At 45.0% G+C, this 14,898-nt stretch overlaps 1 protein-coding gene across 1 annotated transcript; it reads left to right on the top strand.

The window, feature by feature from the left end:
• The first annotated feature begins 378 nt into the window (after positions 1–378).
• Positions 379–4,694, top strand: LOC123409160 (double-strand break repair protein MRE11-like). Its single transcript, XM_045102130.1, has 19 exons — positions 379–552; positions 640–797; positions 919–1,009; positions 1,146–1,265; positions 1,354–1,422; positions 1,516–1,607; positions 1,701–1,803; positions 1,866–1,973; positions 2,069–2,131; positions 2,195–2,266; positions 2,436–2,513; positions 2,597–2,659; positions 2,752–2,815; positions 2,943–3,025; positions 3,118–3,231; positions 3,735–3,818; positions 3,939–4,067; positions 4,197–4,361; positions 4,456–4,694. The coding sequence occupies exons 1-19, from the start codon at positions 379–381 to the stop codon at positions 4,492–4,494; spliced, it is 1,869 nt and encodes a 622-aa protein (XP_044958065.1). The 3' UTR covers positions 4,495–4,694.
• The last annotated feature ends 10,204 nt before the right edge of the window (positions 4,695–14,898 follow it).

Genomic DNA, 14,898 nt, shown 5'->3' with positions numbered 1-14,898 from the left:
ACACGCGACGGATCGGAGTCTTGGGCTGTGAGGGTTTGTCTTCGAAAGGCGCAGCCGTGGCGGATCAACCGCTCTTTGTCGAGCTAATGCTGTTGACAATTGTTTCTTTTTCGTTTTTTGGCATTGATGTGCTGTTCGTCCAGCAATGATTTCTGTACGGTGTTGATTGTTTTGTATACAAAGCGGGAAACCCTTTCTCGGTATAAGATAAAATTTGATTGAAGAAAAAGCTAATTTGACTAAGCAAGAAACAACAATTTCTTCCTAAACAGACCCTTAATGCATATGCCTTGGCAGCTGTACACCTGCTATAGTATATATTTCCGCAAATATTCCACCTGCAACGTACTTCTACTAACACAGTTAGCTCTTGCATGCATGCCTGTGGTGTTCTTCAGGAATGCGGCAGGAGAAGCAGCTGGAGGAAGCAGCACGCTGCGGATACTGGTGGCGACCGATTGCCACCTCGGCTACCTAGAGAAGGACGAGCTACGCCGATCCGACTCATTCGACACCTTCGAGGAGATCTTCTCGCTGGCAGAGAAACACAATGTCTCAACTGCTACACCTACTCATTGATCATCTTCTTGTCCGTGCATGTCTGCATACATAAGCATGCTGACGATGATTGATTCGCAGGTGGATTTCCTGCTTCTCGGCGGCAATTTGTTCCACGAGAACAAGCCGTCACGCTCGACGCTGGTGAGGACGATTGAGATCCTGAGGCGGCGCTGCCTCCACGACCGGCCAGTGCAGTTCCAGGTGGTCAGTGATCATGCAGCCAGCCTGCAGAACTTGTACGTACTACTTGCACCAATCTGCCAGCAGCAGCTACCCAATCTCCTAGCTAATCGATGGCTGAACACTGGAAAGTGTGTTCTTTCCCTCATTGATTGCAAGTTTGCATGCATGCTTCAGGTTTGGCCGACCGAATTTTGAGGACCAGAACATCAACGTCGGCTTGCCTGTGTTCACCATCCATGGCGACCATGATGATCCTACAGGAGTGGTATGTATGCATATCCAGAGTTACATATGGGATTTTTGTATATCTGCTCAGGATAGGTATTTGTTAAATATAATTCGTTGTATTGAACCTCACATCCAAATGTTTCATTTTTTTCTCCATCACGTGCCTACCATAGGATAATATGTCCGCCATCGATGTCCTCGCCGCTACCGGTTTCGTGAATTACTTTGGAAAGGTGGATATTGGCAGTTCTGGCGTTGGTCACATGTCAATTCATCCTATCCTTATAAAAAAGGTCAGTTTGCTACTTTGCACTCTGTAGTCTGTACAATGCCAAAGTAAGTACATGTTGCTAACCGGCTCTGAAACTTGTGCTACTTCAGGGTGCAACTTCTGTCGCACTATATGGATTGGGGAACGTTAGGGATGCAAGATTGAGCACAATGATTCAGGTAGATTTCATTGTAAAATGGTCAATTGTCGCAGCTGGGGTGGTTGGTTGAGTCGTTGATGCTGAATATATTGCATCTTATGCTCTTATTCAGACACCAGGTGCAATAGGTTGGATGAAACATGAGAGTACAGAGGATATGCCACTGTCTGACTGGTTCAACATTCTGGTTCTTCATCAAAACAGGCACGCAAAAGCGATTGAACCGATAGGTCGATCTCCCACAACAGTTGTTTATTTAACCGGGTTTTGAACTCTTGCTATGATGTACTACTCCAGGATAAAGGGAAGTCTCGACAACGGCATAAACGAACGTCTATTACCAGACTTTCTGGATTTAGTGATATGGGGCCACGAGCATGAATGCCTTGTTGATCCCAAGGTAATGTTCTTAATTCTGTCAATCGTTCTTCATTTAACTACTTCTGATAAATTCCTTTATAGGAGGTTCCTGGAATGGGTTTCCACATCACGCAGCCAGGATCTTCAATTGCCACATCGCTGACCAGCGATGAAGCCAAACAAAAGCATGTGCTTTTGTTGGAAATAAACGTAAATATGTTTTGAAAACCATGGATTTAATAAAGGTCAAAACTGCTGCAACCTTCTGTACTAACCATAAACACTTGCTATGTTCGACTCGATAGGGAATGAAATACAGGCCAACTAATATACCTCTGAAGACTGTTAGACCTTTTGAATATGCCGAGGTAAGACACTCCTTATTTTCATGTTTAGTTCAGTCACAATCTCATCATGAGAATGCAAGTCAGGTTGTGTTAGAAGGCCAAACAGACGTCAACGCCAACAACGAAGCATCTGTAGATGCACATTTGGATAAAGTAGTAGGTCTTCAACTCCATAACCTGTCCTACAAACTTTGCCCATTTCTTTGTCAGAAACATGACCAACATTTGGTTGACTGAGCTGGTTGGCGTGGACTTTCAGTTGGCTGATTATTCATAATTTGTACTGTCTAATTACTCGTACTGGCTACTGACAAAGCTGCTTTAGGTGGCCAATCTTATTGAGAAGAATGAGACAACAGCAGGCAGTGGATCAGAGCCCAAACTTCCACTTGTTAGGATAAAGGTAAGATATCAGATCACTTCTGATAGTAATCTCCAATTTTCTTGCCAGGATTGTCAAATGAAATACTTCATCTTATTCTGCAGGTGGACTACTCTGGGTTCTTAACAATACACCCACAGCGGTTTGGTCAGAAGTATGTTGGGAAGGTATCTCAAGAACCACGAGAGAACTTCCTGATGTGATCCCCCTTGTTAGTACTACTTGGATAGTTTATTTGTTCACAACCATTTTGTTGTAGGTTGCCAACCCACAAGACATGATTGTTTTCTCAAGGTCAGCAAAAAGGCGCCAAAATACGCAAGGTCAGCAAAACTAACTTTAGTTAATTTACAATGACAAGGAAAAGTGGGATATTCTGAATACACTTCTTTGAAGTACGAAAGCAGAGCTGGGCACCTTATCCGAAAAATGCATCTTGCTATCCTGCAGAAAATGTTGGCGGTTCCGGAGAACTCAACACAAATGAGCTTAATCAACACACGCTGGAAGCTCTGGTTGCAGAAAGTAGCTTGGTACTTCCTCCATTACAAATTAATTGAATTGTAGTTCTACCTTTGTTCCAAGTCAACATTTCTATATTTGATCAATTGATCAGATCTTACAGAATATGCAGCTTCTTCCGCTAGATGACCTGGACACTGCCCTGCATGTTTTCGTCAACAAGGATGACAACCTGGCATTTCACTCTTGCCTGCAGAAGAACACCGAAGAGGCAATAGTAAGCAAAACTAGGAGGGGAACTTTCGGTCCATGGGTGTATATACATCCTATATGAGACAAAATATTAGTAACTAAATAAAAAGTCCAAACATTCTGAAAATATTTTTGAAATAAACTTGGCCTTTCATTGTAATAGTGAAAAAAATCACAAAAAGAAAAGTCCCTTTGACTTCTTTTCTAAAAAAAGAAAATTTCGGCCAAAATAGTGACCTATAGTAGCAAATAAATTCTGTTTTTTTGCCCTGAAGCCAATGCTGGGTTTTCTCATGAAAATTTATATACTAGTGCAAAAGAAAGTCAAGTTTATTCTAAAAAAACTTCCGAACTATTTTGACTTTTTTGTAGTTATTTTTTTCCATATAGGGTGTAGATATAATCAGGAACCAAAGGGTATTGAATTTAGTAACTTTGAACACGTGGTTGTTTCATAATACCTAAGATACGAAATAATTGCGCTTGAACTTTGAACTGAGAAGAAATTTCTCTGCGTGAAATTCACAGAACAGGTTGACTGCCACCAAGGCAGGTACTGACATCGAAGATGAAGATGCAATGGTAGCACACGGTTTGGATCAGTTCATGCAGGTGTGGTTCCATTGTCATTTAATACTTAGCATGATTTAATCTGACAAGAAAATAGAGAAAATGGTTGTGCCATTGTGGCACTTTTTCTTATAGTGGCATTCTTTTTCTCTCAACATACAGGCACGAGAGAAGGGAAGAACCCAAACGCCAACAACCAGCACGGCGCTCAGCGCATTTCAGGAGCTGAAATGCTCCTCGGATCCGGACCAAGATAGCCGCCACGACTCGAATGAGCTCATTGAAACATCGGTATGTCCCCCTTCTTCTTCCATTCCATTTCCATCCATGGCGGCCAGGCAATAGAATTTCCGCTGCTCCCGCCAGAATGGCATGTTTTAGTTCGGCTGATGGGCTGCTTCTGTTCTTCCGTGCGCCAAGGACGGAGAGTGCCATCATGAGAAGACGGCAATGCCGGGGAAGCGGCCGGCCCCATTTCCTGCTACGGCCCGGGGGAGGAAGACGGACCTGGCTTCGTTCCGCGCGCCTGTGGTGAAGGAGGAAGTGGACGACCGCGGGGCCAAGAAAGGACGGCCTTCCCCTCATGTGCGTGTGATCTCCTGATTGAACCGTGCGCTTCCTCTCCGACGTTTCGCGGTTAGTTAATTTGGTGGGCCGTTGTCATGCATTGGCATTGCAGGTTGCTGGGAGGTATGGGGCGGTAAGGAGGAAGCGATGAGAATGGGATCAACGGGTGGCCCCGAGCGGATATGAATCCACCTCGCTCAAGGCTGCAATTCGCTTTGGAAATTCAAATGTTTGTTTACATGCTTCCTATAGATCGATGAAGCTGCTCTTGCCTGAAAACCATTCTAGTTTGATGCCATCAACTTCTTTTCGTAATAAAAACCAGTGAGTGATGGAGGGAAACTTTTGGCCTATGAGTGTATCTTATCTTACCTTACCATAGTTTTAAATAGCCCGCTATAGCCTCGCTATAGCCTTTTCAGCAGCGTGCCGTTAAATGGTATCATGTATAAATATGCCGCTATAGCCAGCTATAGCGAAAGCTTCGCTATAGCTGATTTACAGGCTCGCCGCTATTTGCCGTAGTCCGCTATTTAAAACATTGTACCTTACCTAATAATAAAGTAAATGATGCTTGTGTCGTCTGTCATGAAATTTGCTTCTAAAATTCATATGATTTAAGGCCTGTTTGAAACTGCTCTGCTCCTTAAAATTCAGCTCTGCTCCAGAAAAAACAAGCCAAACGGGGTAGCTCCACGATATGCCGCTCCGCAAAAAAAATAGAATCTGGGATATAACTTCAAAGTTTTTATGAAGCTCCCGAGGGGGTGCTCCAAAATACTCTAGAAGCTAGAGTTGGGGGGGGGGGATTACCCACCACTGCCACCAGTAAGTGGATACCCCTTCGTTTCTTCCCCCTCAACCAATCAAATAGATTCTTTCCATCAGATTTTTTATTTTTGAATCTGGAGCTAGATGAAAGCCAAACATTCTTTTAATAGTGCTATAGCTTCTGTATGAAATTGCTTCAAAGTGAATTTGATAAAGTGAAGCTGATTTTGATGAATTGAAGCAGTCCCAAACAGGCCCTTAGTCCCTATGCCATCGATAGGTGGAAAAAATGATTTTTTTTTCTTTATAAGTCGGTTGTTCCTCTACTTCAAAAGGGAGCGATCCACCAATCTATCACAACATCACGGCCATCCAAGTGGTTGACCAAGTTCGATTCCTTCCCTTTTTCTCTGCCGCCAGCTGCCCAACTAGGCCGGCTCAGTGTGGCCTTGAGCACTTATTTTTTTTGAATGTTTCTTTTCGTTTTATTTGAATATACTTTGAATATTTTAATTACCTTTTTTTCTGTCGCCAGCTGCCCGACGGGACCGGTCCGGTGTGGCCTTGAGCACTTATTTATTTAATTGTTTCTTTTTGCTTTATTTGGATATAATCTAAATATTTTAATTATAAAAATTACCTATATGCAAACTTTGATAAAATGTTAATCATGCATTGAAGGAATGCAAAACTTGAATAAAAATTCATTATATACAAAATATGTACAACGTGTAAGGAAAAATAACTATATAATTTTTAATTATTTCTTGAATTTTTCGATTATGCATTTAAAAAATATGAAATGTGCATATAAAAATGTTTCCAATGTATAAGAAAAGTGTACACAAAAAATACAATGTATATGAAACAAATTAGACATAAAATTTTAATATGAAAAAATGCTAATCATGTACTTGGAAAATGTCAAAGTCAGACATATATACAAAATATTCCTGATGTATACCAAAAATGTAGAATGTGTAAAAAAAGGTAAACATCAAAACTAAATATGTTTTGATAAATTTTGACCATGAAATTGGAAAATATTAAACATGTAAATATAAAAAAAAATATAATGACTTAACTTTTAATTTTCATATTGTTCTAAACAGTTTTCATAACAAAAAAAAAGAACTATCAAACATGCGGGTGTGTTGCAACCTTAAACATTGGATATGCACGTCCTTACAAATTGACCGTTTTTTATGAAGCTGCCTAATATCTTTGCAATCAAATTAAGACTATTTAACAAACACATATATCAGCAAGACAAAAACAATGCTTTTTATGCGTATGTTGTCATTAATAAAAAAATGGACTTTGCTATTTTTATCATAATATAAATATGGACATTACCGAAGAGAAACGGCAACAAATGTGTTAACAGATAGCTGTAACTAGGTTGATATTTTTTATTGTCTAATAAACTAAAAACACCTTGAGTGCACTTAAAAAATTATCACATCTTTATGATTTTGCTCAACACACGGGTATGTTCTTTCCGTTGCAATACACGGGCATGTTTGCTAGTACACCCTATATGAAAATACCCCCTTGTCCGCCCCCATGGGCGACCAGGAGGAAACCCTAGTCGTCGTCGGGCGTTTCTCCCCCACCTCCCTCACCCTCGCCGACGCCAGCAGCGCTGAAGCCTGGCCGACAGGGGCGGCGGTGAGGCCTCTGTCACATACGTGTGAATCAGCCGGCATGAGACGGGCTGTTTATGACGAGGCGCCGAACTACCATGAGGTGCGACGGTGCTACGGGCAGATCCCAACGGCGGTGTGCGCGACACGTTGGTCCACACACGCCAAGCGGATTGGCGGCCACGGGAGGGGTAGGATCTAATGAATGTGTTAGTCGTCGTGTTTAGGTCACATCCTTATTGATCTAGCGCTCGGATGCCGTCGGCCATCGTTGGGGTTTATTTATGTCATCTTAAAAACAATTTTATATGGTTTTCATGTATTTTAATATGGCTTTTATATGATTTTTATGGACTAATCTATTTTATATACCTAAGAAATTCATCACCACTAACCTATTTATCTTAGCATGCACACTATCCACATTAGCGTAACTTGCCACGTCGGTGTCTACCATCATGCATGCATTCCGTTACCAAGCATATATGCGCATGCATGTCCTACCAATATACCACATCCCGACTCAACATGTTGATTGCCAATATTATCCGTGATAGCCGTCTCCAAGACATTTGGGACCGTCTAACCCTCCAGGCCGGCTGGGGCAGCCAGCCCCCCTCGCCGACACGCGCCAGGCCGACTGGCGGGATCGGCCTGGCCAGCTGGCCCATTGCCAGCCGGACAACCGGCTCCCGTCACATCCGACCGTACTCCCGTACGATGACAAGACAAGACAAATGAGACACAGGCGTTCGTGGCAACAGTACGCGCTGACATGCTCGGTGAGGCCACGGGCACAATGATGTAAGGTCAGCAAGACTACAGGACCCCAGTCACCGCCGAGGCTGACCGGGCGAGACGGCACTGTAGCCATGCTCCACCCTACCTGCTCCCTAACGAGCCAACATCTTGGCCGTTGAGACACATGGTCGGCGGGCCCCATGCCAGACAAGACCCGACAACCGGCGGGCCTCACAGCCGGGTCCCACCTCCTATCCTAGCCCTACCACTGTATACTTTGGATTGCACTATAAAGCCTTGCCCCCGCCCCCACAGAGAGGGGGCACCGCGCACACACACCAAAGAGAGGCTAATATGATCCACACACCACCGAGGTAGTGAGGTCGGCAGCTAGAGCTCCGTCTCCCTCCTCACGAACAGCTCAAGGAGCACCATTTGTACTATGATTCTCATATAGTCACACATGCAAGACTAGGGGATTTACCTCATCGGAGGGCCCTGAACCTGGATAGATCGGCGTCATGTGCATTACGCCTACACGCTTTCCCAAACGCTGCCGGGCCCCAAACCACGATATAAGGAAACTCCTGGCATCTGCCGTGGAAATACCATGACAATTGGCGCCCACCATGGGGCCGGCAGCGAAGCCCGCCGGAGTAAAGTTTCGGGCGGGACCCTTCACCCCTTGTGGCGAGCGCGTGGCACACGGATTGGTCATGTGCTATGGCGCGCTCGTCTGCGTCAACGACAATGCTCTTCGTCTGGAGGACGCGGACTTCCCCGTCGACGGCTCCATCGTCTCTTTCGGCTTGCACCACGTCCACGCTGTGGTCGTCGCCGACAAGTACCCCACCGAGGTGCTCAGTTTCGACCAGCTGCCGCCATCCGGCGACGGCGACCTCTCCCGCGGCATCCACGATCTCTGCGACCGTGTGGAGGTGCTCACCGCCATCTCTCTAGGCGGCGCGTCCAGATACCGGACCCCGCTTCGCGCGGCGGTGGACACGCTCCGCAACCCCATCCCTGCGGTGCCCAACCCTGTCGTCGCCACAGAGGAGCTCGACGGCCACCGCCAGCAGCTGCTCCGCGAGGAGGAGGCGCTGGAGGCTACCTAGCACGAGTTTGAGGCCACTCGACCCAAGTTCAACGCAGCCCACGGCCTCACGTCGGCTGCCCTCGGGCTAGCCGGCTGGCAGATGTGTGATACGTCTCCAACGTATCTATAATTTTTTATGGTTTCATGCTATTGTCTTGTCAAACTTTGGATGTTTTGCATGTCTTTTATATATTTTTTGGGACTAACTTATTAACTCAGTGCCAAGTGTCAGTTCCTGTTTTTTCCATGTTTTTGACCCCTTTCAGAGGAGATTTTGAAACGGGGTCCAAACGGAAGAAAATCTCCGAAAATATTTTTTCCGGAACGGAAGAAGATCGGGAAGCTTGGGAGCCAAGGCAGGGGAGCCTCAGGGGCCCCACAAGCTCCCACCCTGCGGCCAGGGGGGGTAGGCCGCGGCCCACAGGCTTGTGGGCCCCCTGAGCGCCCCCTGACCTAGGGGTTGCGCCTATAAATTCCCTAAAAATCCCAAAAAAATCAAGAGATCATCGAAATCACTTTTCCGCCGCCGCAAGCTTCTGTCTCCGCAAGATCCCATCTGGGCACGTTCTGGTGCCCTGCCAGAGGGGGGATTTGGACATGGAGGGCTTCTCCATCAACACCATGACCTCTCCGATGATGCGTGAGTAGTTCACCATAGACCTACGGGTCCATAGCTAGTAACTAGATGGCTTCTTTTCTCTCTTGGATCTTCAATACAAAGTTCTCCATGATCTTCATGGAGATCTATCCGATGTAATCTTCTTTTGCGGTGTGTTTGTCGAGATCCGATGAATTGTGGATTTATGATCAGATTATCTATGATTCTTATTTGAGTTTCTTCTGATCTCTCTTATGCATGATTTCATATCCTTGTAATTCTCTTAGAGTTGTGGGTTTTGTTTGGCCAACTAGATCTATGATTCTTGCAATGGGTGAAGTGCTTGGTTTTGGGTTCATACCGTGCGGTGACCTCACCCAGTGACAGAAGGGGTAGCGAGGCATGCATCGTGTTGTTCCCATCAAGGGTAAAAAGATGAGGTTTTCATCATTGGTTTGAGATTATCCCTGTACATCATGTCATCTTGCTTAAGGCGTTACTCTGTTCGCCATGAACTCAATACACTAGATGCATGCTGGATAGCGGTCGATGTGTGGAGTAATATTAGTAGATGCAGAAAGTATCGGTCTACTTGTCTCGGACGTGATGCCTATATGTATGATCATTGCCTTAGATATCGTCATGACTTTGCGCGGTTCTATCAATTGCTCGACAGTAATTTGTTCACCCATCGTGATATTTGCTATTATTAGAGAAGCCTCTAGTGAACACTATGGCCCCCAGGGTCTACTCCACACCATATTTTCAGCCTTACACTTTTTACTTCGTTGCACTTTCCGCCTTGAGATCTCACTTTGCAAACAATCTTGAAGGGATTGACAACCCCTTTGAACCGTTGGATGCAAGCTTGTTTGTATTTACGCAGGTACTCTGGACTTGACGAGGCCCTCCTTCTGGATCGATAACTTGGTTCTCAAACTGAGGGAAATACTTACTCCTCCTCTGCTGCATCACCCTTTTCTCTTCAAGGAAAAAACCGACGCAAACCAGAGAAGTAACAAGAAGAATTCCTAGCGCCAAGGAAGGACTTTTGTTGTCGCAGTAATGTGCGACGCCATGGAGGAGCTGTTGGCCAGGAGCTGGTCGGCGGTCGCCCCATCTACGAAACCCCCGTCAAGAATATGCGGGCTGCGCAGGCCGCCCTCAGCAAGCCGGAATAGCTCAAGGGGTCGTCCCCTGAAGCGCAGCAAGAGCGCATCCGCATCCTCATGGAGGCTGCCAACATGCAGCAGGCCTAGCCGACGCAGTCGTCACGCGACCCGGTCGACTCTCGTTCGAGGACCTACCACCCACCACCGTCGCGACAACTGACACGCGGGCAGCCACGACCGACGGGACTGCAGCCCGTCGGTTGTCAACGGCCGCATGCGGGGGCCGGTTGGCCAGGGCGATGACGAGTTGGCACAAAGCGGTCGGCGCGAGGAGCACGGTCGGTCGGTGGCACCGCCGCCACCCCGTGCGCTGGTGTCCGAACGAATCGGCATGCGTCAGCTTGACGACCAGGACACCCGTTTCTGCCTGGAGCGGCTCGCAAAATCCCGGGCCGCTGAGGAAGAGAGCACTGCTGGCCCGCCGTGTTTCGGACTTGCATCCTCAAGGAGCCTTTCCCTAAAGGCATCACCTTGGCGCGCGGCACCCCCAAGTACAACGGTTCGACCAAGACCGAGGATTGGTTTACCGACTACACCATTGTCGTCGACATCGCTGATGGCAACAAGCGCGTAGCCCTCATGCTACTCAGCTCGGCCCGGATCTGGATGAATAGCATGCCGGCTGGCAGCGTCAACGACTGGCTGGATTTCTAGGAGGCATTTGTGCGCAACTTCACCGGCATATACAAGCGCCCTGGTCAGCCTCGACAACTCACCCTATTCGTACAGGGCCCGACCGAGCTACTCCGCGACTACCTCACGCGGTGGACCGAGCTCCGCAACTCCTGTAAGGGCGTTCATGAAGTACACGCGATCCAGTACTTCATCGACGGCAGCCGGGACGGCACCCGCCTCAAGCACAAGCTCATGCGTCGGGAATCCTCAACCCTCGCGCAGCTGATGGCTGTCATTGACCAGTACGCCAGGGCCGAGTCTTCCATGAAGCTCCCGGTACTCGTCGACGCGGCCGGTAAGTCGACCATGGCCAAGCAGGCTGCCCGGCGGCCGGACGATCCCAGCCGGATCAAGGCAAGCGCAAGGTCGACTAGCCGGATGCTCGCTAGGTTGCCCGACAGGTTGCAGCCGCCGAGGACGGCCGCATGGCCGACGACCAAGGTTCCAGCTGGCGCCAGCGCACCAACGAAGGAAAACAGTCGTGGCACGGAAAGTACACCGCCCGCACCGCCATCGCCTCCCGCTCCGGGAGCCGGCGATGCCCGCAATGACTACCCACAGCAGGACGCGACCTACGTCATCGCACAGCCAGCGCAAGCGCGCGCTGGAGGTCAACACGATCGTCATGCGGTGTTTTGCCGCGGCATGCATATGCAATTATTGATAATTTTTTGTCTTCAATCTCATTTTGATGAGGTTTTCATTTGCAACATAGATCAGCCTCGGTATGAAAAAATGGAGTGTACGCTATTGATTAAAATTACAGAATATAAAGAATTTTAAAATTGTTAAACAGGTAAAATAAGATCATATTTAGATTGTACGCATAACTATAGATTAAATTTACATTATAAATAGAATTTTAAAAAATTAAATAGGTAAACTAACATTATATTTTGATTCAACACTTTTTTGAATAAGAGTTCATATATAATAATTCAAAATTAGAGTTAGAGTTTAAAAGATATAACTTTTCAAAGTATTTGTCAATTATAATTTAACCGCAGATTATTTAACAACATGGATCGGCCTCGGTATGAAAAAACGGATTGTGCACTATTGGTTAAAATTATAGCATAAATATAATTTTAAAACTGTTAAATAGGTAAAATAACATCATATTTAGATTGTGCGCATCACTATTGATTAAAATTACATTATAAACAGATTAAAGAATCAAATAGATAAACTAACATTATATTCACATTCTACATATGTTTTTAATCAAATTTCATATATAATAATTTAAAATTGGAGTTATCGTTTAAAAGATATGATTTTTAAAGTATTTGTCACTTATAATTGGACTGCAGATTAATTAATAAAAACTGTAGCGGTGTTTCTACAAACATACAAAAAATGATTTGTTTTTTAATTAAGTATGTACTCGGATTTATTTTATGAAAACTAACGGATATTTCTATAAAAATTACAAAAAACGATTCGTTTTCTTACTTAAATCCTGACTACATATTGATTTCGAAAAATGACAGGGGGTTTTCTATAAAATTGCAAACAAGATTCGTTTTCTTACTAAAATCCGGACATCGGTTTGATTTTGGAAAACTATAGGTTTTTTTGTAAAAATGCCACGACCAAAAACAATATTTGCTTTATTATTAGGTAGAGATTTGCAGTATGTAACATAATTATGAGTAAACTTATTTTTTAATACATATTGCATGATCCAAAAAATGCAAGTAAAAATCTTTTTCATTAACTTTTACTAATTATCCCACATGTACGTCTCCTTACAAGAAAAAAGAGGTCTTTGTGTGGAAGCCCAAATAGAAAAAACAGATCTCCCCAACTGGGACGCACCTCTTATGCGAGCGCGCGAGCGCCTCTCCTCCTCCCCCGCCGTCTCTCCATGTTATTCTTTAATGTCTGCCAAAATTGCATTTTCAACTAGAAATAAAATATAAAAAACTGTTAATTGCATTTTCTTACGTTTGACAACTACTTGGACTTATTATTAAGAACCATGAAGCGTAAGATCTGCAAGGTCTTCCAAATTCATGTATGGACAGTCTTGAATCTGCAGTGCAGTTGGGGGTATTTTTGAAAAAGGGATTTCAAAAATCAGTGGTAACGGTCTTTAACTTGAACCTGTATTGATTATTAACTGCTCCATAGTGTGTTCCATGCAACATAAGGAAGGACTTCAACAATTCATATGGTAACGTGTTGTACTTTGTGGATGATGAGAAGCGCGAATTCGAATGGGATCTGCGCAAAGGAAAGAATAAAATTATCATATATGGTGATGGACGGGAGCAGTGCATTGGAGTGAACAATTTTAAAGGAGGAGAGCTCGTAGCTTTTTCCTTAATAGGAGAGGTGAATAGGTTAAGGACATTATATGTCCAAAGCGATGATGATGACGATGACCAAGATGACATCGACAGCCAAGATGAAGATGAGGATATTCAAGATAAAAATGAGGACAACCAAGATGAAGAGGAGGACATCAAAGATGAAGATGATGGTCCTATCCTTTCTGCAATCTTTTCTCAAAGGATGAAGAAGCTTACTCGGGATGATAAAGCTAGTGTGAAAGAAATGTTACCATCCTCTTCAGCATTCTTGGGGAAGCCCTTTGTGCACCGTCTAACAAAAACAAACATGGTGGAAAAAGTTATGATGAGATGTTTTATATTCTTTCATCTCTTTTTGGTCATAACCAAGTATGTGAGATGCCTAACATTCCGTGCTCTCTATTTTCTCATGGGGTCTTCATAAATTACCTTTGAAGGTGTTTTCCGAAGCGGACATCCCCGACGTCGGCACTGCTAGAGTAATCCATGGACCAAGAGGGCCAGTCACGAACGTCCAATACAAGATAGACGACGACGGACGCATATCATTCCACAAGGCCGGCTAGTAGGAGTTCATCAAGGAAAAGAGAGAACTAAGGATGGACACCCTTGTGGTAATCACTATAAGGAAGAGCAACCACGAGGGCTATATGATGGTTGTTGTTTAACCATGTTTAGAACTATCAGCTGGAGAATTCTTAGTTAATTAATTAATATGTTAAGATGAATGTGATACATTGATGTTATTTGTTTCTTAGGTTGAAAAACTTTCAAGTGATATTGATGGTTCTTTTTATATATTGATCATGATGTTGTTGTGTAATGGTTCTTCCATTGCTATATGTAGTTGCTAGGGTTGAGTTGAATGAAAAACATAAAATAAAATCGTAAACACAGAAATAAAAGGGGGAACACAATATGAAAACCCCTAGAGCCTCGCAGCTATTGAGGCATGGCCGTCTTTTAATCCCGGTCAGTGTTACCAACCGGGATTAAAGGTCCTCTTGCCTGGGCGTCCCCCAACGGCCACGTGGAGCTGCTTTGGGTCCTATTCGTGAACAACCCGGGACTAAAAGTTTTGAACATTAGTCCCGATCGTTTTGTCCCGGTTGACGAACCGGGACTAAAGACCCTCTCGTACTGGGACTGATGGCCATTTTCTACTAATGATAGCGGCATTGCGGGATGTCAAGCCTTAGAAGTTGGCTTCAGCATAGTCGTCCAAGGCGTCCATGTGTCCCTAGAGGCGGCGATACTGGGGGTAGACGGGCGGTCCCAAATCCTCCACTCGCTTTATGCATCATCCCAGCTGCTCCCAAAAGGGGGCCATGGGATCCTCGACTTCTTTCAAAACATTCTTTGAAGAGGAAGAGGTGGGTAGACGCAAATGAGACAGATTTGGAGTCGCCAAAGATGACAATGTGTAAGGAAGAGAGAAGAGAGGTCATAAAGACTTTTTATAGCCCACGGGGGCCACCATTGAGATGATCGTTGAGGATGCCATAGGTAGCGGGTGAACATCAAGGTGTGCATTCTCG

This window comes from Hordeum vulgare, chromosome 7H, assembly GCF_904849725.1.
Source record: "Hordeum vulgare subsp. vulgare chromosome 7H, MorexV3_pseudomolecules_assembly, whole genome shotgun sequence".
NCBI lineage: Eukaryota > Viridiplantae > Streptophyta > Magnoliopsida > Poales > Poaceae > Hordeum > Hordeum vulgare.
Note: the sequence above shows the minus strand (reverse complement) of the source record. Positions and strands in the feature narration are given on the sequence as shown.

Coding starts and splice junctions, on each gene's coding strand:
- LOC123409160 (XM_045102130.1), top strand. CDS start 379: ATGCCTGTGGTGTTCTTCAGGAATGCGGCAGGAGAAGCAGCTGGAGGA. Junction 1,010..1,145: donor ATGATGATCCTACAGGAGTG/GTATGTATGCAT, acceptor TGCCTACCATAG/GATAATATGTCCGCCATCGA. Junction 2,132..2,194: donor GACCTTTTGAATATGCCGAG/GTAAGACACTCC, acceptor AATGCAAGTCAG/GTTGTGTTAGAAGGCCAAAC.